The sequence below is a fragment of the Barbus barbus genome, assembly GCF_936440315.1.
Source record: "Barbus barbus genome assembly, chromosome: 17".
Lineage (NCBI taxonomy): Eukaryota > Metazoa > Chordata > Actinopteri > Cypriniformes > Cyprinidae > Barbus > Barbus barbus.
In genome coordinates, this window is record NC_136745.1 from 27,447,501 (window position 1) to 27,471,541 (window position 24,041).

Consider the following 24,041-nt stretch of genomic DNA (forward strand, 5'->3'; position numbering starts at 1 on the left):
CCTGTGCTGGTGTTAGATAGTTTCAGACCCTTTCACCAGCTGACTTCTCCTCTGGCTTCTCTGTTAGACAGACAGAAGGTAAGAGCGTTCATTTGTGTCCCATTCTTACATCATGAATATAAAAATTTACTAATAACCTACTTTTAAAACTATTACCAAAAACAATTCTTACTAGTGTAGCAGCTTGATTTTTGTTTTTATCCTACTTGCATGTTAAAAAGATTTTAAGGTTTTAAAGATCACGTTCCCATGTGCATGTAATGAAAGCACATATTTACTAAAAAGCACTGATCTCGCACTCCGAAACTTCCACTGGAAACAGGTGTCTGTTGTTTTATATAAAGTTCTTGTGTTGTGCATTCATTATTGATGAAAGATTTGTAAAAGCAATGCAAACAGATTATTTACCATGCCAATGTTCTTATTCAAAGTTTGAAGCTAAACCGCGTAGTCTATGGCTCAGAGCAGCACAATGTTGAGGTATTGTGTGCCACATATGCAGCAGGAGGGGTGAACACAGAGTCAGGGATGGAGGGGGAGGGGAGAGAGTCAGCCCGATAGGCCCTTCCCCTTACAATTACTCCCATCAAAAGGAATGCGTGTTTCCATGGCAATTTTTCACCAGCTGTTTGAGACCATGTCGAACCGAGGCAGATGTCGCTGCTGTAGACAAACAAGAATCGTGTGAAGACAAACTGTCAGGCTACAGCTGCCGGAAGGGCCTGTATTGTTATATAAAGATAAGAGAAAAGTTTGAAGATTTTTTATTGATTTATTTTAACTTCATTGCAACATTGTATGCTAAATTTACCATACCAACTGCATATGGTACAATATCTTACAAGATTTTATGAGAAATGTGTGGTACGGCATGGATTATATTTTCCCCTGGTGCACTAAACAAAGAGGAAAAATGGCAGAAATAAACATTTTATTGAAAGGTTTGATGCGCCTTTGGGTGAGATAGAAAAGGTTAAATGTGTTTTTAATCAATTCTGTGTGCAAGGGGATTGTAAACCACACAAATCCAGCTTGTATTTACAATGCAATCGTGGTAGTGATAGTGAATCGAAAAAATAAATCTAAAAAGTGAAGTTGCAGAAACTGAAAAGAGCAACAAATCAGGTTAAGAATGTGTATCTGGTTTTAACCCCTTCTTTAACTCGGCGGTTCATAACTCGTGCTCACCTTGAGGATCAGATAGGAATATAAATAAATAAGTCATATTTCCTCGGCCACAGATAAAGTCTTTTCAAGGTGATCCACTTATATTTATAGGGTGAATTAATTTCCTTTCTCACAGACAGTTGTTTTGCTCTCTGAACTGGATAAAGGAGAGTAATAACAGAGTGGTTTAACAGCGGTGGGGGGGAAGGGAGGGCGACTTAATAAGGTCAGGTGATTGTTGACTCAGGTTACATGGATCTTTTTTTGCTCAGTCACTCTCTTTTGACTGTCTTTTGTCTTCCTCAGAGTCCCTGTACTCCTTTTCAGCAGAGGATGAAATTTCCTCTTCCCTCCTGTTTTGCGGCACAAGGTTTAGCTTTGTAATAGCGATTCCTCGTTACTACAGTAAACGAGATTGGGTCCCAGAGAGATGAGTTTTCATTTCTTGTGAAACAAAACCTCGGGAGTAAAAAAATGATGTCGTTTGTAGTTTGAAACCCCACTTTTGTCCCGTTAACTCGGATCTGACTGCAGTTCTAACAGGTTCACTGTTTGTTTCAAGGGAGCTTTCACTAAGGAGTCTGTTTTTCTGCTCAGCGCTAAGCATTGCACAGATGCACGCAAGAAATTGTGCCGTAATATACAGGTGGCTCATGCAGAAGTTTGCTGCTCATGCCAAGTGGCTTCCTGCTCCATAAATCAAGCATGCCCACCATGCCAAACTCTCTATACCAGCACTGGACACTGATGAAGCTATTCTGTTTGTGTTTAATATGCTAAGGCTATACCTGGGATGATATTAGAGTAAGCACAGCGAAGGTATGTTTGTTAGGAAAATCAGATGCCATGTTGTGCAGTATTTAAATTTGCAAGAGATGCATTGGCAGCAAGTCAAATGTTGTGGATACAGTTTTGCAGCTCATTTGTTTATCTAGAGATCGAACCACCTGTTTTGTCGCTCTGGAGAGAACTCCGTCTGCAGAGCGTCTGGAAAATGGCTCTTTGGGAAAAAACGTAGAGTACTGAGCTGCTGTTTTCCTCCCGGTTTACGCCCCACAACCTGCTTACCTAACTAAACTCTAAATTAAATACTGGGTTGAAAAGGCATCCTTTATACCACTGACTTTCCTTCAGCATGTTTGATTTTGAATGCGACCTTCCAAATAAAATAAGTTGTTTTGCTCTAAAGTGACTGCACCAGAGTAATGGACTTATACTTCAGCCAAAAAATGACTTACATAGACGTGCCAAGACATCTCCTGAAAGGAACAGAGCGCACCTCCAAATTAATTACGGGACATGATGTCAGGTCATTTCCTTCATCCTATGACTCACACAGCCTCGGCCTGTTAAAATAGGACGTTTTTGTTGACGGAAAGTGAAAAGATTCTTTGTCTGCCACCTTTTAAGACGTCAGCATTTGAAGAGGGTGAGAGTCTCTGTAGTTTTCCATGTTAGATGTAGGCTGTCTGACCTCGGCCACCTTCTTTTCCTTTGCCAAAGAAAACATTAAAGGGCTACTGAAGGGTTCACACACCTGCTTACACAGTTTTCATGTGCTGAATACAAGAGATCATGCACTCAACAACAAGAGGTCTTCAGGGAAACGACAAACAATACTCAAAAATCAATTGTAGGATTTATTCATTTCCATGACGTATTTGAAGGTTATTTGAAACACAACACAACCATCTAAACGAGGTCAATCAGAGCTGAAATGTGCATCTAACTCATTTATGTCAAAGTAGCGTCAGATCTTTTCTTCTGTATTGTTACGTCTATCTGAGTGAAACGTTTTCAGAAATGAAAAATGTAAGATGCGGTTCTATCCATCAGTTGTTGAATGTATGGAGGCAGATCTCAATGCAAACTTGAGTTTGATAGTAAGAAATTGACAGGATTCAAGTGGACAAGTGGAGAAGTCCAGTATACATCACCAGAGAAAAGTATGCCATATGGAATTAAAAATTTGATTAAAACTACAACCTCAGAATTAAAAAAAAGATAAGAAAGAAAGAAATGGATGAATCTTTCACAATGAAATCAAGATACATTTAGAAAATAGACTGAATTTACAATAAATGCCAACTTTAACTTACTTCATGGGGTTTTCTTGAAGAAACAAGGAATTTCTCAACCTTGAGCAATAAGCCAAGGAGATTCTCAGCAGTTGCTGGGCAAATTATATTCAGGTCAGTGGTTTCAAGAAGACCCTTAACTCCCCTAAGAATTCTACAACTCGGCCAATTATGAATGCACAGATAATATGCAGTAATCCCACCCATTTCGCCACAGCTTGAGGGCTGGGAATTAGCTTTGATTTTAATCGCATTCAAAGTCAAACACCAAATATGTCGTGATTCATATTCATCATACTCACAACAAGAGCTTGGCTGATGGATGCTCCCTCATAACCAATAACTTTCATAACCAAACACAGTCAAAGCAGTTTTTATGCAACATTAGCATCTCAATCACATAACATTAAGAAAAGCGCCTTTCATGTTCAGAAAAGGCAGGGTGTCTTTTTTTTTTTGCAGCCAGTTTCATTACTGCATTTGTGTTTTTACAGAAAAACAATAGTGTCTGGCTTTGATCTTTAGTGCGGCATAAATGCAGAAGTTGATAGAATCACCCAGTGATGGTCTACCTATGGCTGCTTTCCAGCCATAAACAAATTATATACTTTCCAGCAATAAACTAAATATATCTATATTGATACAGAGGAAAAGGGATCTCTGGTACAAAGCAAATGGACAAGAGAATGAGTGCTTTCAGACAAACAGCCCCTATCTCCCCGCAGGAGAGTGTCGTTTCTCAAGGAGAACATATCACATCCGTCGGTCTTCCAGGCGCTCTTTGAGCGAGAGGAGAGCAGTCGAGCTAACAGAACAAAGACCGACTGAGCTCTTATCTCAATCAGCTTCTCTGTCTAGAGAGACTGAGTTCTGTAGGTTAGTTATCCGTCGCAGAGCATACAGAGCAGATCGGTGGCCCGAGCGCATGTGGTTCAGCGCCTGAGGTCTTGAACTGATGTGCTATTGATCTCAAGCCACATATAAAGAACATAAGAGACCCGAGTAGCGTGCATGTGTGTGATTCTGATGTCTACAACTCTTTCTCGTACTTCAGGAAAGCATACATTACATGCATAAAACTAACACGATAATGTGTTGAAGTGTAAATCGTTCAGATTACCTCAGGTTTTTGGCATTAGCTATAGAGGATGATGTGAGTTTTTATTTTTGCTTAGGCTGAAACTCAAGATGAGGGTTTGGATCTTCTTCCTGTTCTGCCTCGCTGGCAAGACTCTGGCTTCTCCAGTAAGTAAATCTAAAAATATATATATATATAATTTTTATTTAAAATATTTTATATTACTCATTTTAAAATTAAGGATAGTGTAATAAAATTGTATGAAGGTGGGGGGGGGGGGGGGGGGGATCAAAACCAAAGAGCATTTTAATGTCCTCTATGATGTTGCTTTGTCACTAAACTTTTACTAAAGTACACATAAATTTCATTTTACAGACCGAAGAGCCAGTTGTTGAAGAGGTATGTTTTATTAAATTAATATTTAAATATTTTAAAAATCTCTTTGCTTAATTATGTCCAAACTGCATTTTTAAGAAGACTTGTCAAGCCAGTCATTGGCCAAAAATAGACCCCCCCCCCCCCCCCCCCCCCCATTATGGTACCAGATGTGTTTACATATGCACATGTTCCGCTTCCTGTTACATTCCCCCAGGTGACTGAAATCCATAAAGTTTGAAAATATATCTGAAAGGGACTAATTACAATTCATTGTTTCCCCACTTGTGCACAGCACAGATGCCAGTTGTGTCAGACACAAAAGCAAAACTCTTGTTGTGGCTGTGCAGTGGCTCATGCGCTCCCATTTGAAGTTTAAATTGTACATATTTTCCTCACATAAAAGAGGAAAGCGGTGTTTAAAACTGGGCTTGGTTGTACAAGCCATACCCATAATACTTTTCTGTCTCATAATTCAGGAGCTGGAAGTGGGAGCCAACCCAGTCCAGGTGGAGACCGGAGAGTTTGATGAGGCCATTGAAGTCGTGGAGGATGTTATTGCTGAGAGTGAGTTTAATGTCTTTTCCACACCTCCAGCAATTTGCCATTGTTTTGAGGCTGTTTAATACTCCAAAGTTACAGATTTATTTCCTCTCGAGGTATTTATCTGCTGTTTTTCATCATGTCTTCTGTCCCTGTGCACGAGTGAAGTTGTGATAACGTGTGTAGATTACATTGTAGAAGTACACGAGACTATGGGTAATAACAGGCTGCAAATAAGTCAAAGGCAGCTGTAATTATGTGTTCAGACAGACTATGGTTATACAGGACTGTTGATTCCAATGCCAGTCTTCCAGCCACATGCCCACCACAAAATATCTAGGAGGGGGAAAGAAATGTAAATCCACTGGTGAAGAAAATTTTTGAATATATGCCCTTAAAAGGAATTTTAAAACAATTCTATACATATATAAATAAAATATAAATTAATAGTAAAATTAAATTAAAAAATAAGATTGTTTTTGAATGCATGACCTTTATAGGAAAGGAATAAAATAAAATATAAATGAATAACAAAAGTAAAAATGAAAATAATATATTATATATTAATAATTTATGTTTGTTTTTAATGTTTTGTTCCTTATAGACCCCTGCCTAAACCATCACTGCAAGAAAGGCAAAGTGTGTGAGGTTGATGACAGCAACCAGCCCATGTGTGTGTGCCAGGACCCTCTGACCTGCCCCGCCCCAGTCGGAGATTTCGAGCATGTGCGAGTCTTTAGTCATTCCTTTCTTTTCACATCTGTCTCATGCCTCCACATGTGTAGTGACAGCAATGCCTAGGAGTACATGCGCACCATTTGAGCAGCTTGATTGAAATGTTGTTTTATGCATTGGGCAAATAATGTCAGCAAACATTAGCATGAAACCGTAGGGAAATCAAACCTGTCAAGCTGACAACTGTGACATTTATGGCTGCTAATATTTATGGCTTTTATTTCACAGGTCTGTGGCACTGACAACAAGACCTTCGAGTCCTCCTGCCACTTCTTTGCCACCAAATGCGCCCTGGAGGGCACCAAGAAGGGCCACAAGCTGCACCTGGACTACATCGGACCCTGCAAATGTGAGCACATAACAGTGAAGTAAAACAAGGCAGACTTTGAAAGTAAAATCTAGACCACTCACAAGCTCAGCCGTGAATGTAAGTGGAATTGAGTGCTTTGGAGTGATTGATAGCTTGTAGCTTTGAGGCGTCCCTGTTGCCCCTTCAAACACTGAGCACAGGACGAGTCTGAGCTTGCAAGTGCTGCTCCATAAAGCAGACCCAATCCCCCTAAATCTTACTCATCCACTGCCGCTATACGCCTGATGAGATGAGTCGGGACTGAAGGGCTCAAATGGAGCTCCTGCTGTGGTGTAGTCTCATCGCTAAGCAGGGTGTCTCAGTCAGAGACTCAGAAAATGTGTTTCTGGCATAAACGAATTAGATCCTAACAGCTATGACACTGATATTAGCCAGAGGGCTGTAATTTGGTCCCTTTTAGAGTATAATGCTATGATATGTGCCGTAGGCATGCTGTTTGTGTTTATTATTTATTTCAAATCGATTGATTAATGTTTGATTTTTTTCCTTAAGATATCGCCCCCTGCTTGGACAACGAGCTGAGCGAGTTTCCCCTGCGCATGAGGGACTGGCTGAAGAATGTGCTGGTGACCCTATTTGAGCGCGATGAAGACAATAACCTGCTCACGGAGAAGCAGAAACTCAGGGTCAGTTCAACTTTTTACTCGTTATAATCTGAAAAAACTCATAGTAGAAAAAGACTATGCTATAGTTTATTTAAAATAGATTTATTTCATACTAAGAATACTTCAAATCCATTAACATATATCACTTAAAACGTACTGAAATATAATTATAATTAAACTTTATTTGTAGTATTTCTTTTACTACACAATGCACATTTCCTAATATTATGCTGAAAATGTGTTTTAAAATCACTATTAATAAGGATTGTATGATCTCAATATCAGTCTTTAAATGCAATATATTTAAAGTCTAACTAAAGTATACTTGCAATAGTTCCACTTTAGCACAATCAAATATAGTTAAGTATGTCTTTAGTTGGACTTCAGCACTATTTATGCACAATTAAAGTGCATTAAGCACAGAATTGTTTGTTCCAATTTAACAGACTTGAGGTATACCAAGGATACAGTTGCAGGGTATTTTTTATTAAGCACATACATACTTAAATGTATTTGTAGTATACTTAGCACTAAATAATTTCAAATACATTTTAGTATATTTATTTTTCACTAGGGTAGGCTCATTGGAAAAATTCTATACACAAAAAACTCGATACACAAAATTCACTGCAGCTTCCAGCTGAGATGAACACTAGACGCAGTACAAATGCCCAAATTGTTTTCTTTTTACACAAATTAAAATCACAGGTGCAGATTATAATTATCATTGCTTGTAAACTAATACATTTTGGCATTTTCATCACATGACCAGATCCATATGTATGGCTTGTCTAAAATAGTAAACTTGCTCAGTAGCTCACCCGGTACAGTACTGTGAAATCATGATAAAACCCCCCAAAGATATGTAGAAGCAAGTTAAAATTGCATGGTTGCCTTAGTTAATGCATTTCAAACTTTTGTCGGTTTGGTTATTTTCTAACATGAAAGAGCAGTAACCTTTATCATTAACTCTCCAGACATTTTGTTTCTGAACTGCTGCAATGTTTACAATAACCAACATAATACAACTTTGCCAGATTTATGTTTATCCAGACACTTACTGGACAATTCACTTTAAAAGTATTGCAAAACATGCAAGAAGCAACATAATATAATTTTGCAGAAATGCCGCCACAAGCGCGTTTTTCCAATGAGCTTGAGTTGCAAAATACTTTTTTTAGTCTCCAGAACTTTCCATTGTTCCATAACAATGTAAACAATATTTGAATTGAAGACAAGTTCAATGGCAGCCTTATCTTATAGGGAAGGAAAAAGAAAAAGACTGCATGTATAATTGAACAATATAAATCCAGATGGCAAAACTTCTGAACTGCCTGCAAATTTCATGCTGTGTTTGTAGGTGAAGAAGATTTACGAGAATGAGAAGAGGCTGCAGGCTGGTGATCATTCTCTGGACCTTCTGGCCCTGGACTTCGAAAAGAACTACAACATGTACATCTTCCCCGTTCACTGGCAGTTTGGCCAGCTTGACCAGCACCCTGTTGATGGGTATGCTTTAACTCATTTTCACAGCAAGCATAAATGTGTTTAGAAATGACCTTGATGGTTCAGTTAAGTGTTATAGTACCAGAGGCAGTTAAAAAAGTTCTTGATTTAAATGTGCATGTGTTTTTGTGTTACATCAGCTTCCTGTCCCACACTGAGCTGGCTCCTCTGCGCGCTCCTCTCATCCCAATGGAGCACTGCACCACCAGCTTCTTTGAGCAGTGCGATGCTGACCAAGACAAGTACATTGCTCTCGAGGAGTGGGCCAACTGCTTTGGAATCAAAGAGCGTGAGTTTTTGACCATGCCGTTCATATTTTTGTTATGTTTGGTTAATGTTATTTGCTAACTTTAGTTGTTTTTTGATTTCAGAGGACATCGACAATGACCTTGTCATCTAAGCACGTCTACCATTGACGTTTCCTAGCTACTATTGGGGCGAGGTGCTAACCCTTAAGTTAAAAATTTAAAGTAAAGGTGCTAATTGCGATTTCTAACAACCTGCATATACCACTAAACATTCATAATGTTTAAAAAAAAGTGCACAATCCACACAGTAACTATCACAATGAGTGATTGAACGCTGCCCGTTTGTTGGACAGGCTGTATTAAAGAGAGAGTTAAATATGATGAACTATGTACGTTGCAACACTTTTGGAAATGGAGCCACAAATGTGTTTTACACTCAGAATCAGGGCTTGAGTTTGCAGTTTTCATGGTGTATATGTACAAAAACAAAATAAAGTTTCCAAATAAATGTTCTTTCTGCTTGCTTTATAAACTTTTAGTTTTGTTTGTTGCACTCTTTGGTGGTGGATTTATTGTTTTGATGTCTTTATTAAATCTGATAACATATCTTTTAACTTGAGCCCTGGATATCTGCAGGCTGATGTTTTTATTTGCATATTGTTTCCTGTCAGAAATCAGGGCCAAACGTTGAGTGCTTTAAAAATTTAATAATAAAAGGAAATATTATTTGAATTCAAGAGGACAGAATCTCGCAGGATGAGATTTATTTTTTTTCCTCCCTCTAACATGTTCACATACATTTGCAGTATTTGCCACAATGTGAGCACTATGAATCTCTTTACATGAATAAAAGCTACTGAGATTTCCAAACTCAATCTTTGCATGCATTTCTCCATTCATCTTGATCTGTTCCCCCCAGGTATATAATTGCATAATCCATTTATACTTTAATGTTTGCTATGGGCAAAATGAAAAACATTATCAAATATGATGTTTGCAGATCATTTGTTTTATTCAGGCACCCAGGATAATTTTAGCATTGAAGTAAATATGAATATGACTACATAAACAATGTAAATGTGAAAAGAAAACAATGCTGCATGGTCAATGGGGCTAAAAATCTGGAGCACATATGTTAGTAGTCTCCTCGAGGGTGGAGTGGATGTTTACGTAATTTCCTTCTTGCCTTTGCATTTAAAAAATATATTTTAGGACCCTGTGTTTAAAGGATAATATTTAAGCCGAGCCAGTGTGGCTAGCTCAGTGTGTAAAGCTGGTTGAACTGAACAGTTAAATGATGAAAAACAACAAGAAATCAAACTAAAATGGTCCCTTCAACAAGCATGTATTTATAGATTTGTAATAATTTAGGCTAAGAATATTTCCTTAAACATTTTTGATTATTCCACATCCTAAAATCAGGAAAATTCTAAAAGTTTTAATGTTTGATTTTGTGTTCTGTCATGTATGATACTATTTATTCATATGCAATGTTCATATTTCTAAACAGCTACACTCTTAAAAACAAAGGCCATAGAAGAACCTTTTTGTCTCAATGATTCCAAAAAGAAGCTTTAACATCTTGTTTCACAAAAGGTTCTTTGTGGTGAAAAAAGGTTCTTCAGATTATAAAAAGGTAAGGAAGAGATGGTTCTTTAAAGAACCTTTGACTGAATGGTTCTCTGTGGAACCAAAAATGGTTCTTCTATGGCATCGCTTGAAGAACTTTTGAAGCACCTTTATTTTTAAGAGTGTACTAATTCAGGCTCTAAAGCAGATTTAGGTTTTAAGTACGTTGCATGTGCTGTATTGCATGACGCAGTGGGAAAAATAGAGTATGGTCTCAGTGGGAATAGACAGTCATGGGAAAGCAGAGCTAGAGAGAGCAGGATTTACCCAGTCACCATGCTTACCCTTCCAGCCAGACACTCGCGTCAGGAATCTCAAACAATGGCAGAGCTCCAGCCAGAACACTGTGCTGCAGTCCAGCCCACTTCTGCACCAGGGAGGGGAAAAACACTCTTCTCCACTGCTTCTTAACCCTAAAAACAGATCACAAAAATATAACATTACTAACACAAGCCCTAAAACCCCAACAGGAATCACTAGACATGCATCAACTACTATTTCAGCGGATTTTCTCTTTATTTGATCAAAATTATGACATAAGTTATGATGTGTCAGATATTATTGAGAGTGACTTCTTCATGTTTTAGAGTTGATTTTTGAGTTTTCATCAAAAGAATATTTGATATTATAGCTACACACTCAACATCACTCGGCCATAAGTACAGATTTAAATACACAGACCTGGAATAAAAGGTTTAAAAATATACACTGAATGTTAGATATCAGAAAAACAAAAAGCAGAAGAACATATTTTTGATGTTCATTTTAAATATCAGGGCTTTTCCGTTCTTATTTTATGGCATTTTTGCCCTGAGTCCTCTTTCATTAGGACTTTGCTCGCTGCTCCAAAAACAACCTGTGCTCACTAGGCTACATAAAATATATATTATACACTTGACGTTAACTTGAAATATAAGCATGCATTTTAAAGAAATATTACTGACAGAAGCAAGTCTTTTCTTTCAAAAAAAATATGAAATAAGGTTTCTTCGCATACTTTTTGTCAACACATCAGCTATTTATAAAAATATTTTTCCACTTAGATTTGCTGATGTTTATAATAAATATTGGATACACTTTTTTTTATATCAGACAGAACTGATGCATATTGAGTGAATTTTTTCAACATTGGTGAATAGCCTTCCGCAGAACATGTTGAACAAATTAATGCAAGATTATTCTTTTTATTTAAAAAAAATATATATTTTTTCATCCCAGTTGATTGTAATAAACACTTTGTTTGATAGATTAGTTGAACTCACTCCCCCAGTGCATGCAGTCCAATCTGTTAAATTCTCCCGATCTGATACAAACATTGGCCAAACAGATGGTGGTGAGGTTCATGTCTATTGTTAGGCTAACCATCCTAAAATGAAAATGTTTAGTTAAATTCAGCTAATCTGGTGGGATTTAATAGTCATGGATTGTTGGTAGATATTCCTTTAAAAATGCAAACAAATAATCTACATCGTTTTCAATCGCAAATTGTTGCATCTATGGGAAGCGTGTCTCCCCCTAATGGACATTATCTTATTTCAAGATATTCTTATTTACAAATCATAATTTATATGAATAAAATCTAATGCAGATCTGCGGAATTACGTGTGTAAACACTACAAAAATCACTGCTACAAATTTTCTCCACAATGTCACCTGTCAACCAAAAGGATAAATCTCAAGAAGCCTCCCAAATAAATACTAGCAACACTCATTTAAAAAATAAAATAAAATAACAAAAATAAATTAAATTAAATATTTTTCAGATAGAGAATTATGTCTAGGTGGTGGGCCACTAAGATATTAGGAAATGTTAGGCAACATTATTTTCAGGAAATTAATTAACCCAACTATCATTAATATTCAGATATCCTGTCCAGACTTTAATTTTACTCCACGCTACACATTTTCTAGTTAAATGCATATTTGTTAATCAGCATAAATTAAAATCTGTAAAACAAATATAACCATGATGCACAATCAGGCCTGCTTATATAGTTCTATAGTCTGAAATTTATTATTAGTAGTATTATTATTATTTTAATAACAAGAAAGAGGACAATTTTTAGTTATAATAAACGAACATCACATAAATGATCTCATTCACAATGCAAACGTTAATTGTCTTGCAACTGCCTTGTTTTTAAGTATTTTTTTAAATGAATTTGTATTTCTGAAGTGAAAAAAAAATGCACATTTTCCAAACACGCATGCTCTTTCTTCATGTTAATGTTTCCTCACATGAATGATAGTGTAATGTTTGTAGTGCACAGTTTCTAATGTGCAGACATCACCTGGCAACTCGATAGTTTCGCAAACAAAAACCGCTCAAAGCACCGACACGAGCAGCTGTTTGCAAGTACACCCGGCTGCAGCCTGCAGATCGAGGCGGGGCTGCACCTGGGGCGGGGCTGCACGTGTCGCCCCGCCCCCAATGCTTCTCATTGGTTAGTGGCAAAGTAATGACGTCGACGCCGCGGTAAACAGGAAATGCGGTTGAAACATAATTGGTAGCAATACATAATTATATAAAACAAACCTGTGAACCCGTTAATTACTTATACCTGGTAAATTTATATAGTATTAAACAATACATTGTAAATTTGTTAATCTTTGGAAAACATTTCATTTTATGTACATTTCCAAGCAAGAATCCAATTACTGCTTTTGACTTCATTGCAGTCGCAATGTCAACAAATATAGTTTATTTACAACTTAAGTTTAAGTTATTTCTATTCATGTGTATTGGTCATTTACCACTTACAAGTTATTTATGGTCGTTTTTTATTTTAATTTCAGTATATGCTTTACTGTTACATGTATTATTAACATTTAAATAAAAGTTAAATATTCTCAGCAAGTGTCATGCCTTAAGATGTTATTAAAATTAATGGTAACACTTTACAATAAGATTCATTAAACAGTAATGTATTAACTAACATGAACTATAACCATGAGCAATACAATTGTTATTGTATTTACTAATCTTCGTTTACATTAGTTATTGAAAATACAGTAGTTTATTGTTTGTTTATGTTAGTTAACTGTATAAGTGCAGTTCATTATTAGTTCATGTTAACTAATGAACCATATTGTTACCAAATTAATAATTTATGGATTTACTTGATAATGAAAATCTTATGGTAAAAATATCAGCATTGTTTGTATATGAATAACATGCCAAGACAATTATTTATTTAGGTATGAAACGGTTTAATTCTGATAAAGAAAGGTGAAATTTGTACATTTGTATATAACACATCTTTTTGTACATATAAATGTCTGGTTAAACATGAACATCCTTTACACACTTTCTTCCTTTATTACTTAATCTCCTTTAATCATTAAACCTTCCTTCTTTATACACTTTACTGGCACATGAAACAGCAGTCAGGGTCCTCTATGCTGTCGTAGCATCCTCTCAGGTAACCACGCTTCCCATTACCTTTAAAACCTGAGCAGGATTTGAACAAGGTTTTACATGTGTTACACTCTTTATTTTCAAAAGGCACCCGCAATTCAGCCTTTGATGTTTCACTCCATTTTCCCCAGTTCACAACACCTGTATCCAAAAACACACACAAAACAGAACTCTTTCATATTCACATCTAAGATTATGTTAGCCATGCCAGTGCTTTAGAAAAAGCAAGAAGCAAGATTACTTAAAGTCAACCTTATACTCATGAGGCCTTATGGACCGAGGAAGACTGGGGCTGCGTCTGCTGGACCGAGGAAGACTGGGGCTGCGTCTGCTGGACCGAGGAAGACTGGGGCTGCGTCTGCTGGACCGAGGAAGACTGGGGCTGCGTCTGCTGGACCGAGGAAGACTGGGGCTGCGTCTGCTGGACCGAGGAAGACTGGGGCTGCGTCTGCTGGACCGAGGAGGACTGAGGCTGCGTCTGCTGGACCGAGGAGGACTGAGGCTGCGTCTGCTGGACCGAGGAGGACTGAGGCTGCGTCTGCTGGACCGAGGAGGACTGAGGCGGCCTCTGCTGGACCGAGGAGGACTGAGGCGGCCTCTGCTGGACCAAGGAGGACTGAGGCTGCGTCTGCTGGACCGAGGAGGACTGAGGCGGCGTCTGCTGGACCGAGGAGGACTGAGGCTGCGTCTGCGGCATCTGCTGGACCGAGGAGGACTGAGGCTGCATCTGCTGGACCGAGGAAGACTGGGGCTGCGTCTGCGGCATCTGCTGGACCGAGGAGGACTGAGGCGGCGTCTGCTGGGCCGAGGAAGACCAAGGCTGGGTTGGTGGTGAAGCATGGGTGGCAATGTGCTTCAGCAAATTTGCCCGAGTTATTACAGTCGCTGAACAATAGCAGCAGTGAAAGTGAGACTTTGCCCGACATTTTAAAATGGTGAAATCTGAAAGGGCAAACAAAAGAAAATAAGTTTGTTGAAAATTGCCTAAATTTAACCTTCACTTGTTTGCATTTTGCTCTGGACAGTGGACAGTCGCAAGACAGAATTTTCATCAGCACCATCCATGTGCAAGCACATTTTTTTGTGATTTCAGCAACAAAGACCCATGGTCAATGCGCGCAATGCAGAAAATTAAATTTACCTGAACCTTAAAATTAAATATTCTTCTACAAATTCACAAGCAATTAAATCCGAAGCATGCACAGTGCATTGCTGGCTGGTTCAGCACCATATTATACTTTAAATAAAGTGAGATGAGCAAAAGATAGTTAAACTCACCATGATGTTGAACTGCCCACTGAAAGTGACTTTTGATGTGATAATACATCAGTTCTGGCATACTGGAGTAACTGCAGAATGGGCACTCACTAGTGGAGCTTTTTAAATACTGCTCACATTCCCCCTTGCTTAACACCGTTTTGTGCATTTTTGCAAGGGGTAATGGCTCTTAAAAGAGCCTTTGGGTTATAAATTGAGGAACAACAAAAAAAGAGGAGAGATGGAGGGGTGGGGATGACAATGACAAGGATCTGCAAACAGAAGGAAATACAGAGAATCAGTATTAGATATTATTTAGATATTATTATAATAATATCTAAATTAACATTTAATCATTTTATTCACAGAAAAACAATAAATTTGTATAGCCATTGTTAATATGAACTTGTCCTATATTACTTCTGCTGGTTCAGTTTTGCCACTGTATTTATTTTTAAGGGGCTTATTTTGGGAACACTATATCAAATTCATAATCCCACTAAAACCACACACTAACTTTCTAATGCTGCCTTCAAGTGCTCTCGTAAATATTGCACATGAACGCCCTCCCATTCCAAAACCTTAATGGGATGAGCTCGTAATTACAACTTCAATAGTGAGAATTATTAAATTTCCGATAGAACGTGAAGGCAGCATTATGCCATGCTTTTGGGAAACGCAGACCTGGTTATTTAAAAGCAGACCTTTACACCTTGCGTGACATGGCTGAGTGAGTAAAGTTATGCGATTTTATTTTGAAACTACTTTACATTTCCTTTTAGCAACACACTAAACGGCACTTCAGAATTAAATATTGTAATTAAACAAATTAGACAAGAGACGTAGCTCGCCTGTACTCACCATGCATCCAAGAAGAACGTAAATGAAAAACCGCTAGAATCGACGTAATGACTTGACGCCACTAACCAATGAGAAGTATTGTGGGCGGGGCGACACGTGCAGCCCCGCCCCAGGTGCAGCCCCGCCTCAATCTGCAGGCTGCAGCCGGGTGCTTCTCGCTGTTTGTGCTCCACATTGTTCACGTCCATGCGGACCTAACAACCGTCCTTTCACTCTCGTTTTTTATAGGTTGCGAGCAGTCTGTATAGTTGATGTTGATTGGTTGATTTGGGAGGCTTTATATGAGAACGAATGCTGATAGGATGCGCGAATCCACTGCGTCGATCTGATTGGCTGTTGGGTTCTGCGATCAGACGTTGATTTAGCAGAAGCTAATGTGAAACCGGCACACGCGCTGCTGCCAGTGTCTGAGCTAAAAGCCTCACAGCTACCGGCGCAGGAAGCTGCTTCAATAAAATCACTCCAAATTCAACCCAAACACATATTACTGATTCCCTCTTGGTAAGTGTATTTAATCAGTTGTATCAAAAGATATACAGCGTTTATTTTTTTGTAGACTTTTTTGTGTTTTAGTGCGGTTAGCGTACTGACTGTTAGCTTGTGCGCAGCTAATAGCCATGTGCTTAATGTCACGGATCTGTTTTATATAAACGTACGATTTCGCCGGTTTTTATAATAAAACATCTCGGATGACTAAAATTACGCTTTAATTGTGGATTTAAGCGGTAAGACTCACCGTTAGGCCGCTGGGTGGGTTTTTGTTGCTCGACGCTCTGAGGATTAGCTTTAGCTGCATTTCCGTCACAGAGAGATCCCGCGTTTACCGACATATTACTGTGCATTACAAGTCTTTTACGCCGTATATCAGTGTAAGATCACTTAAAATGATACTTTATGTTACTCTTGATATCTATCATCTCATCTAAGCTTATGCGACAAAGTGCTGGGCACGTGTCTGATTCATTAGTGACGATTACATTAAATTATGAACGTATCTGAATATATATTTGGTTTTTAATATCGTCTCCTGTCTCAGCGTGATCACAAAGGAGTCGGGTTTAAGAGAGTAACGCGGCGTGTGGTGTTGGGGCCTACTTGAGTCCATTTCACAATGCATCCATCTGATTAAGACGCGGTTTTCCATTGGCAGTAATGACCCACCCTACATGATGAGCGGCTAAACCAGCCGATCTGCGAGGATTTTAATGCTTATTGGGCGTGACTTCGTTTCCTATTTGTAGAAACGGTATCGACATTAAACGGCCTCGTTGCTCTCGATCTTGATGGGTTTAACAAAGGGATTTGTTTCAGTTTCACTTGAACGGTATGTTCTGGTTTTCCCACAACATAATCTAGTTTAGCAGCTAAAGTTTAAAAATAAAAGTGTAGCGTTAACCAGAAATGTTAATTGTCATACCCACCATGTTCAAACCCATATGACCTCTTGAGGAACACAGAAAGGAGCGGTTTCTGACAGTTCCTTCTGTGTTCCTCAGGAGCAAATCTTATGGGTTTGGTGGGGGGAAAAAAGATGATTTTGTCTTTAGAGGTGATTTTAATGAGTCATTTTGTTTCAGCTGAAACCAGTTGACCAAAGAAATGGTGATGGAGAAGCCAAGTGCCCAGCTTGTCGGGCGAGAGTTTGTCCGACAGTACTACACCCTGCTCAACCAGGCTCCTGACTACCTCCACAGGTCAGAATTTGCTGCTTGTATTCAGATTCAGAAATGTTTGTACATATTGCAGTTCAGCTAAACGTTTATTTCGTCTTTCAGGTTTTACGGCAAGAGCTCGTCTTATGTACACGGTGGTCTGGACAATAATGGCAAACCAGCTGAAGCAGTCTATGGGCAGTCTGTGAGTGTTAATACAAGTGTTGTGAATTTCTAATGCTGTTTAGGATTCAGTAGCTCAATGTAATTTTTCGTTCTGAACAGGAAATCCATAAGAAGGTGATGGCTCTGAGCTTCCGTGATTGTCACACTAAGATCAGGCATGTTGATGCTCATGCCACCCTGAACGAGGGAGTGGTGGTGCAAGTGTTGGGGGAGCTGTCCAATAACATGCAGCCCATGAGGAAGTTCATGCAGACATTTGTTCTGGCACCTGAGGTATGAACATTTCGTCATAAACGTTATCACATCCAAATGTTAACATGACCTCGGGTGAATAAAACTTTTGTCTCTGAACATATGCCAATGCAGGCGCAAATCATTTTAAATGTGAGATTGCATAAGAGCAAAGCCTGAATTCCAAAGACCTGCAAAGTGGAAAAAGTAAATATGAGTTGATGGGCAGATTTTGTCTTTAGATTGCAAAGACAGGTGTTTTCTGTCGGTTAACACGGATCAATTGTTCACCACAAGATCAGTAATGTGCGCTAACAAAGTAAATGGGATCAATTGTGATTTCTAGTGGACTTTAAGAAATCGTTGGCTCGATATTGATCCTGAGTGGAGTAAAGGTTACACTCCCCATTTCCACATCGAGTCTTCTCCATTCATTGATTCAATTGAGCTTGTTCATATTGATCTGGATGATTTATTAGCATCTGTTTGAATTAAAATAAGTCCCTGTCCAGTATTCTCACATGATTATAAAGGTCATAGACATTTAGTGGCTGAAAAGTGTTGTAACCTTGAACTTAAGTCTTGTAAAAACTTGCGTGTGTTTTTAATATCACATTTCCTAGGGTTTTTGTGTTATGGAAGCATCAGCTTGTTCTGATCTTCAGTATTTGACTAGTGCGAATAGCAGTTCATAAAATGCAGTAATTTCCGAGGCACATTTGGCATTTATGCCAACAATTTCCTTTCAGATAATGTTCTGTTATTGTACTCATTATTTTTTACATCGCTGTAATCTTTTAGGGATCAGTTGCAAACAAGTTCTACGTACACAACGATATCTTCCGGTACCAGGATGAAGTGTTTGGGGACTCGGACTCAGAACCTCCTGAGGGTGAGCAGCTGATATTATTGGTGTATTTCAGAGATTTTCAGAATAATGTCTCCAAATTGTTCTTGCTGTGAGCAGATGACTTCATTTATCTCCTGTTGTTCACAGAGTCTGAGGAGGATGTGGAGGAGCTGGAGCGGGTGCACTCGCCTGAAGTGGTCCAGGAGGAGTCTGCTCGGTACTATGATCAGCCGCCTTGGTAACTAGCATCTGTTTTTGTGGCTCATTTAATCTAGTTGTTGGTAGTCATTTGAATAAGGCAGGATGCAAACTATGCAGGTGTGTTGTAGGTCAAAACAAACCATACACGCTTCATTTTTGATCAGTCATTATGCAAGGAACTTTTCAGTTACCTACTTTTGTCTGGTGTCTGTAAGAAATCAAAATCCCTATTCGATATGATTCCCTCAAAGAGGGGTGACTGTTTGTAAATTTCATACAAGTTTGTGCATTTACAGCGTGGAGCCCGAGGGGCCGCAAGAAGAGGTGTCTGTAAGCCCAGAGCCCCAGCCTGAGCCAGAAGCAGAGGTGGAGCCTGAGCCAGCAGCTGTGGAGCTGAAACCGGAGCCTGTCAGCGAGCCGGAGGTTCACATTGAGGAAAAGATCCAGAGATCTCCCCCTTCGCCCACACCTGCTGACATGGCACCTGCCATGCCAGAGGACAACCGGGTAAGACCACCCTCATTCAGCACTGTCTGTTGGGTCTCTCGTGTCAATAGACCTGCATTTGTGAAGATGTGCAGTCATCACAAATCGGATAAGAGAGATCACCTGTGAAGTAAATTTTTTTTTTTTTTTTTTTTTTCAGCCGTCTTCATGGGCTTCAGTCACTAGCAAGAATCTCCCACCAGGAGGAGTGGTCCCCGCCACAGGAGTCCCTCCACATGTTGTCCGAGTCCCATCTGCCCAGGTAGACGTTCACAACCAACTCTTTCACTTTTAAGGAATATTTTAGGGTTGTCCTGCCTATTAGTTGCTTTTTCGTTTATTATATTAGGTGTCTTTATGGACTGCTCTGCTTTTAATGCAAGGAGATAACTTTAAGATCTCTTAATAATTTAAGACTAATTTATTTTGTCAGTTTAAAATCTTTTGTGTAACTTAATATTGTATGTTTCTGGTTTATATTGTTTGGGTTTTATTTAATTTCATTTGCACAACTCCCATGACCCTCAGGTCTTAAGATATTTAAGTATTAAGTCAATGAATGGCACAATCAATGGGATCAGTTTTATTGCACTAGGTGATTTAACTGTTTTTGTGATTCATAGCCGCGTGTGGAGGTGAAAGCAGAAACACAGACCACAGCACAGAGACCCCAGAGAGACCAGAGACCACGTGACCAAAGACCAGGACCCTCTCCAGCCAACAGAACAGCAAGGCCAGGAGGTGAGTAAAAGTGTCATCAATCCAGTATTTTACAAGAGACTTGATTTGCTGGTTTTGCAATCTATCAAAATCTTACTGGCTCTGGCAAAGCTGCTTAAGGCAACCTGAGAATTGTAATGAACCTCGTGTCTGCATATAAATAGCATCTCGCACAAAATTGAAAGTTAAATTAAAAGCACACATCATGGCTGGTCCACTAGCAACCTGAAAGGACATGCATCATATGCAGATGGCAGCGTCATTTATCTAATCTTTAATCTCTGGTTAGCAGTGCGGGAGGGTGAGAGCGGGGAGTCGGAGGTGCGGCGAACGGTCCGGTATCCCGACAGCCACCAACTCTTTGTCGGAAACGTACCTCACGACGTGGATAAGAGCGAGCTCAAGGAATTCTTTGAACGTAAGTGATGCAAGCATTGTTTTTCGACATGATTTTAAAATGTAGATCAGCTCCTCCTGCATTGACTTGCCTGCTCATTTCTCTCGCGCAGAGTTCGGCACTGTCCTTGAGCTGAGAATCAACAGCGGTGGAAAGCTGCCTAACTTTGGATTCGTGGTGTTTGATGACGCTGAGCCTGTGCAGAAGATCCTCAGCAGTCGGGTACGTGTGGCTTTCAGACGTTGTGCGGTACAGGATGTTTTGACTAATGCGGGATCGTCAGAATGACCTTTTCTTTATGCCGTAGCCCATTAAACTGCGAGGAGACGTTCGGCTGAACGTAGAGGAGAAGAAGACCCGCTCGGCCCGTGAAGGTGACCGGCGGGACATCCGCCCCAGAGGCCCTGGGGGACCACGCGACAGGGTAGGCGGGTCAAGGGGACCGCCTGCCCGCGGAGGCATGACTCAGAAACCCAGTTTTGGAGCCGGTCGAGGCATGGGACCCAGCGAGGGCCGCTACGCAGGACCACGTCAGTGAGGCAGCTCCCACTTCATTCACTGCTGATGCAAGTCACCCTGGATAACACCGATGGCTTCCCTGTTCCCTGTCTCCACCCCTCACTCCAGGACCCCGGAGTGCGATTGTTCTTCTTTATCTGGACTCTTCTTTTTATTTCTAAGATTGAACTTGAATTTGTTGTAGAAAAACAAAACTACTTGAATTGGGGAAAGGAGAAACCTAGCATTTGGTTTTAGCGTTCTCTCCCTGTTTCTTAAAGGAACGTGTTTTTACTGCTTGGGCAATCCTGTGTATTGCTAGCGCCCGCTTTCAGGTCAAGTGCAAGTATGGTTTTATTTGGGTTTGGTGCCAAGTCAAATCATGGTTGTGTGTGAGTGACTATCTAGCATGTAAAGAATCCTGTTTGCCTTCTACTGTTGCACTTCATCAATGACAACATATTTTAACAACTCCACTGTTGAGAGAACAAAATAAACTATGTACTATTTTGAAGCATGGGTGTGTCTTGTCTGGGGGATGAATATTGACAGGGTTTCCTATAGCCATCGGAAAATGTGGAAATGCAAGAATTGGACTTCCAGGCTTGGAACTACAGATTAACATAGTGTTCTTGTAGCTTAGACTATGGAAGGTATTTTCTGCTCATTTAAAATCAATTAAACTATGAAAATGAAAACCAGATTAACAATTTCATTAGAGAACTGCATGCAAAATATGCCAAAATTATTTTTTTCCCATTTTAATTTCCACAGGCAGTGCCGTCCCTGTCAAATTGGCAAATAAAATGCAGTTGGTGATTTGACACTTTTCACTGCAATCTTGAGGCAAGTCAGCTGTTATTAAAAGGAGAAGGAATGCAAATACATTTTTTCACACACACGAGACTACTCAAATTAAAATGTAAAGGTTGATTTGTTTTTATTTGTTTTCAATTTGAATGCCAATTGTTTCAGTGGGTGGAGCTTATTGATCAAGTGAAGTAGATGATTTAACACTGCATTTTCTATTCTGACATGTATTTTGCGTAGTTCTCTATAATGAAATTGTTTATTTGGTTTTTATTTTTATAGTGCAATTGATTTATGACAGAAAATGCCTTCAGTAATGGATAATTCATTTTGCATTTATACTGGACAAATTTTAAATGGCAGTCATTTAAAAAATTGAAATGGGGTAAACAATCCAGAACATTTCTTAGAATTAAGTGTTTTTATTAAGAGCAATTAAAGTATTGTGTCCCCTCCCTTCATATCCAGAAGATTTCTTTGGTTAAAATTGCTTTGTAAAGTTGATTTTAAAATGCTTATGCAGCTGTAATGAATTATAAAGTCATGGACATTAATGGACTTTCAATATTTCAGTACTAATTTAAGTTTTACACATTAAGAATGTGTTTTTGTCAAGAGTCATCTGAATAGTGTCATATTGAAATCATGTGACCCACGTAGTTTCAATGAATGTTGGAGAGAATCCTTGCACTCATTGGCTTGTGCTGCTTAAGGGAACAACATTGTGCTTTTAGCATAAACAATGGGAGAATCAATAACCTGTACAGTCAAAGGAGCACAAAAGGTCTGTAGCCAGAAGACGGGAAGACAAAAAAGGTCGCAAAGGAAGATTTGATGATGGAGAAAGTGAGATGTGATGCCAAAGTTGCTTCTTTTTTGTCGGGCAGGTAAGGGAATTAATTGCCACTCTAAATAAAAAATTAATAAACCACTCTCCAAAACTATTTTAATTTACAGTGCTGGGTAGATTATTTACAAATTGTAGTCTGTTACTGATTACATGATGAAATTGAAAACTGGTTAGTAATGTAACTAAGTTACTCGTTTTAGGTCATGTATTCTGATTACTTTTTAGATGACTTTTTATCTAATTTGTTTTAAATTTACCATTTAAAATATACCATACATATAAAAAAGCTGAAAATATATTCCTTTTTTATATCAATATTATGAAATGCATAAAACATTACATTACACCAGGGTTTCCCAAACAGCTTAATATAAGAATTGCACTGGGTTTGTTGGTTGATAAAAATCTAATAATTATGTGGCTATTAATTAAATGAGTCCACGTTGATAGATGGCAGTGCAGCGTCGAACACCTTTGTGGTTTCGGCACTTAAACACTAAGAACTAATGCATCTTTAATTGGGCAAAAGTTGTGGGAACCCTGGGATAAATAATATATATATATATATATATATACACCAAATCTGACCTCAGAAGACTACGGAGAGTAGTCCGGACTGCTGAGCGAATCATTGGTACAACCCTCTCCACTCTCCAAGAACTGTACTTATCCAGAGTGAGCAAAAGGGCTGGTAAAATCACTCTGGACCCCTGACATCCAGCACACTCCCTCTTTGAACTGTTACCGTCTGGTCGACGCTACAGAGCTCTGAGCATCAGAACGACCAGACACAGGAACAGTTTCTTCCGTCAGGCAATCCATCTCATGAACACTTGACATTAAACGTGGAACACACAACACTATTATACATTATTTATTCACCACACATACTTTTTTCATTTCAAATTTGCACATATCAGACCTGTACACACATAATTGTCTAAATTATATGTGTTTTTGTTATTTTGTACATTGCCTATTTGTATATTATTCTTTTATTATCTGTGTCCTGTCCTGTTGCTGTCTTTCTGTTGCACTGTGGAGCTTCTGTCACTACAACAAATTCCTCGTATTGTAAACATACCTGGCAATAAAGCTCATTCTGATTCTGATATATATATATATATATATATATATATATATATATATATGTGTGTGTGTGTGTGTGTGTGTGTGTATGTATATATATAATCTGTGTGTGTGTAATATATGCAAATCTAATTTCTAAAGGCTCCAGCACCTGAAGATCCTCATAGCATCGGCTCAATCTTTCTTCCGTTACTGCGGGGT

The 24,041-nt window shown here is 38.9% G+C and overlaps 3 protein-coding genes across 5 annotated transcripts in view; 2 read left to right on the plus strand and 1 right to left on the minus strand.

The window, feature by feature from the left end:
• The window catches only part of LOC306883586 (SPARC-like), a 9,640-nt gene extending 60 nt beyond the window's left edge, over positions 1-9,580 (plus strand). Inside the window, exons 1-10 of the mRNA XM_079438956.1 lie at positions 1-78; positions 4,421-4,490; positions 4,699-4,722; positions 5,178-5,265; positions 5,846-5,967; positions 6,205-6,325; positions 6,839-6,972; positions 8,312-8,460; positions 8,598-8,746; positions 8,829-9,580. The exon at positions 1-78 is cut by the window's left edge and continues 60 nt beyond it. Of these exons, the coding sequence (XP_079295082.1) occupies positions 4,434-4,490; positions 4,699-4,722; positions 5,178-5,265; positions 5,846-5,967; positions 6,205-6,325; positions 6,839-6,972; positions 8,312-8,460; positions 8,598-8,746; positions 8,829-8,857 (873 nt within the window). The 5' untranslated portion in view covers positions 1-78; positions 4,421-4,433 and the 3' untranslated portion in view covers positions 8,858-9,580. The remainder of the gene's footprint in view (positions 79-4,420; positions 4,491-4,698; positions 4,723-5,177; positions 5,266-5,845; positions 5,968-6,204; positions 6,326-6,838; positions 6,973-8,311; positions 8,461-8,597; positions 8,747-8,828) is intronic.
• Positions 9,581-13,530: 3,950 nt separating this feature from the next.
• LOC306883652 (uncharacterized protein) lies at positions 13,531-16,983 on the minus strand. Of its 2 annotated transcripts, none has more exons than XM_079439016.1 (4): positions 15,871-16,983; positions 15,031-15,281; positions 14,005-14,694; positions 13,531-13,893 (listed from the first exon to the last, which is right to left on the minus strand). In XM_079439016.1, the coding sequence occupies exons 2-3, from the start codon at positions 15,176-15,178 to the stop codon at positions 14,012-14,014; spliced, it is 831 nt and encodes a 276-aa protein (XP_079295142.1). In that variant the 5' UTR covers positions 15,179-15,281; positions 15,871-16,983; the 3' UTR covers positions 13,531-13,893; positions 14,005-14,011. The 2 variants fall into 2 exon arrangements, with proteins under 2 accessions (XP_079295142.1, XP_079295143.1); XM_079439017.1 differs by having other exon boundaries at positions 13,531-14,293; positions 14,406-14,694; positions 15,871-15,890.
• On the plus strand, positions 16,006-22,710 carry LOC306883202 (ras GTPase-activating protein-binding protein 1-like). Of its 2 annotated transcripts, none has more exons than XM_079438322.1 (12): positions 16,006-16,371; positions 17,448-17,564; positions 17,646-17,727; positions 17,808-17,981; positions 18,741-18,831; positions 18,937-19,027; positions 19,287-19,497; positions 19,637-19,738; positions 20,100-20,217; positions 20,489-20,614; positions 20,706-20,815; positions 20,901-22,464. In XM_079438322.1, exons 2-12 carry the CDS (start codon positions 17,470-17,472, stop codon positions 21,129-21,131), a joined length of 1,431 nt encoding a protein of 476 aa, XP_079294448.1. In that variant the 5' UTR covers positions 16,006-16,371; positions 17,448-17,469; the 3' UTR covers positions 21,132-22,464. The 2 variants fall into 2 exon arrangements, with proteins under 2 accessions (XP_079294448.1, XP_079294447.1); XM_079438321.1 differs by having other exon boundaries at positions 16,229-16,371; positions 20,486-20,614; positions 20,901-22,710.
• Positions 22,711-24,041: the final 1,331 nt, after the last annotated feature.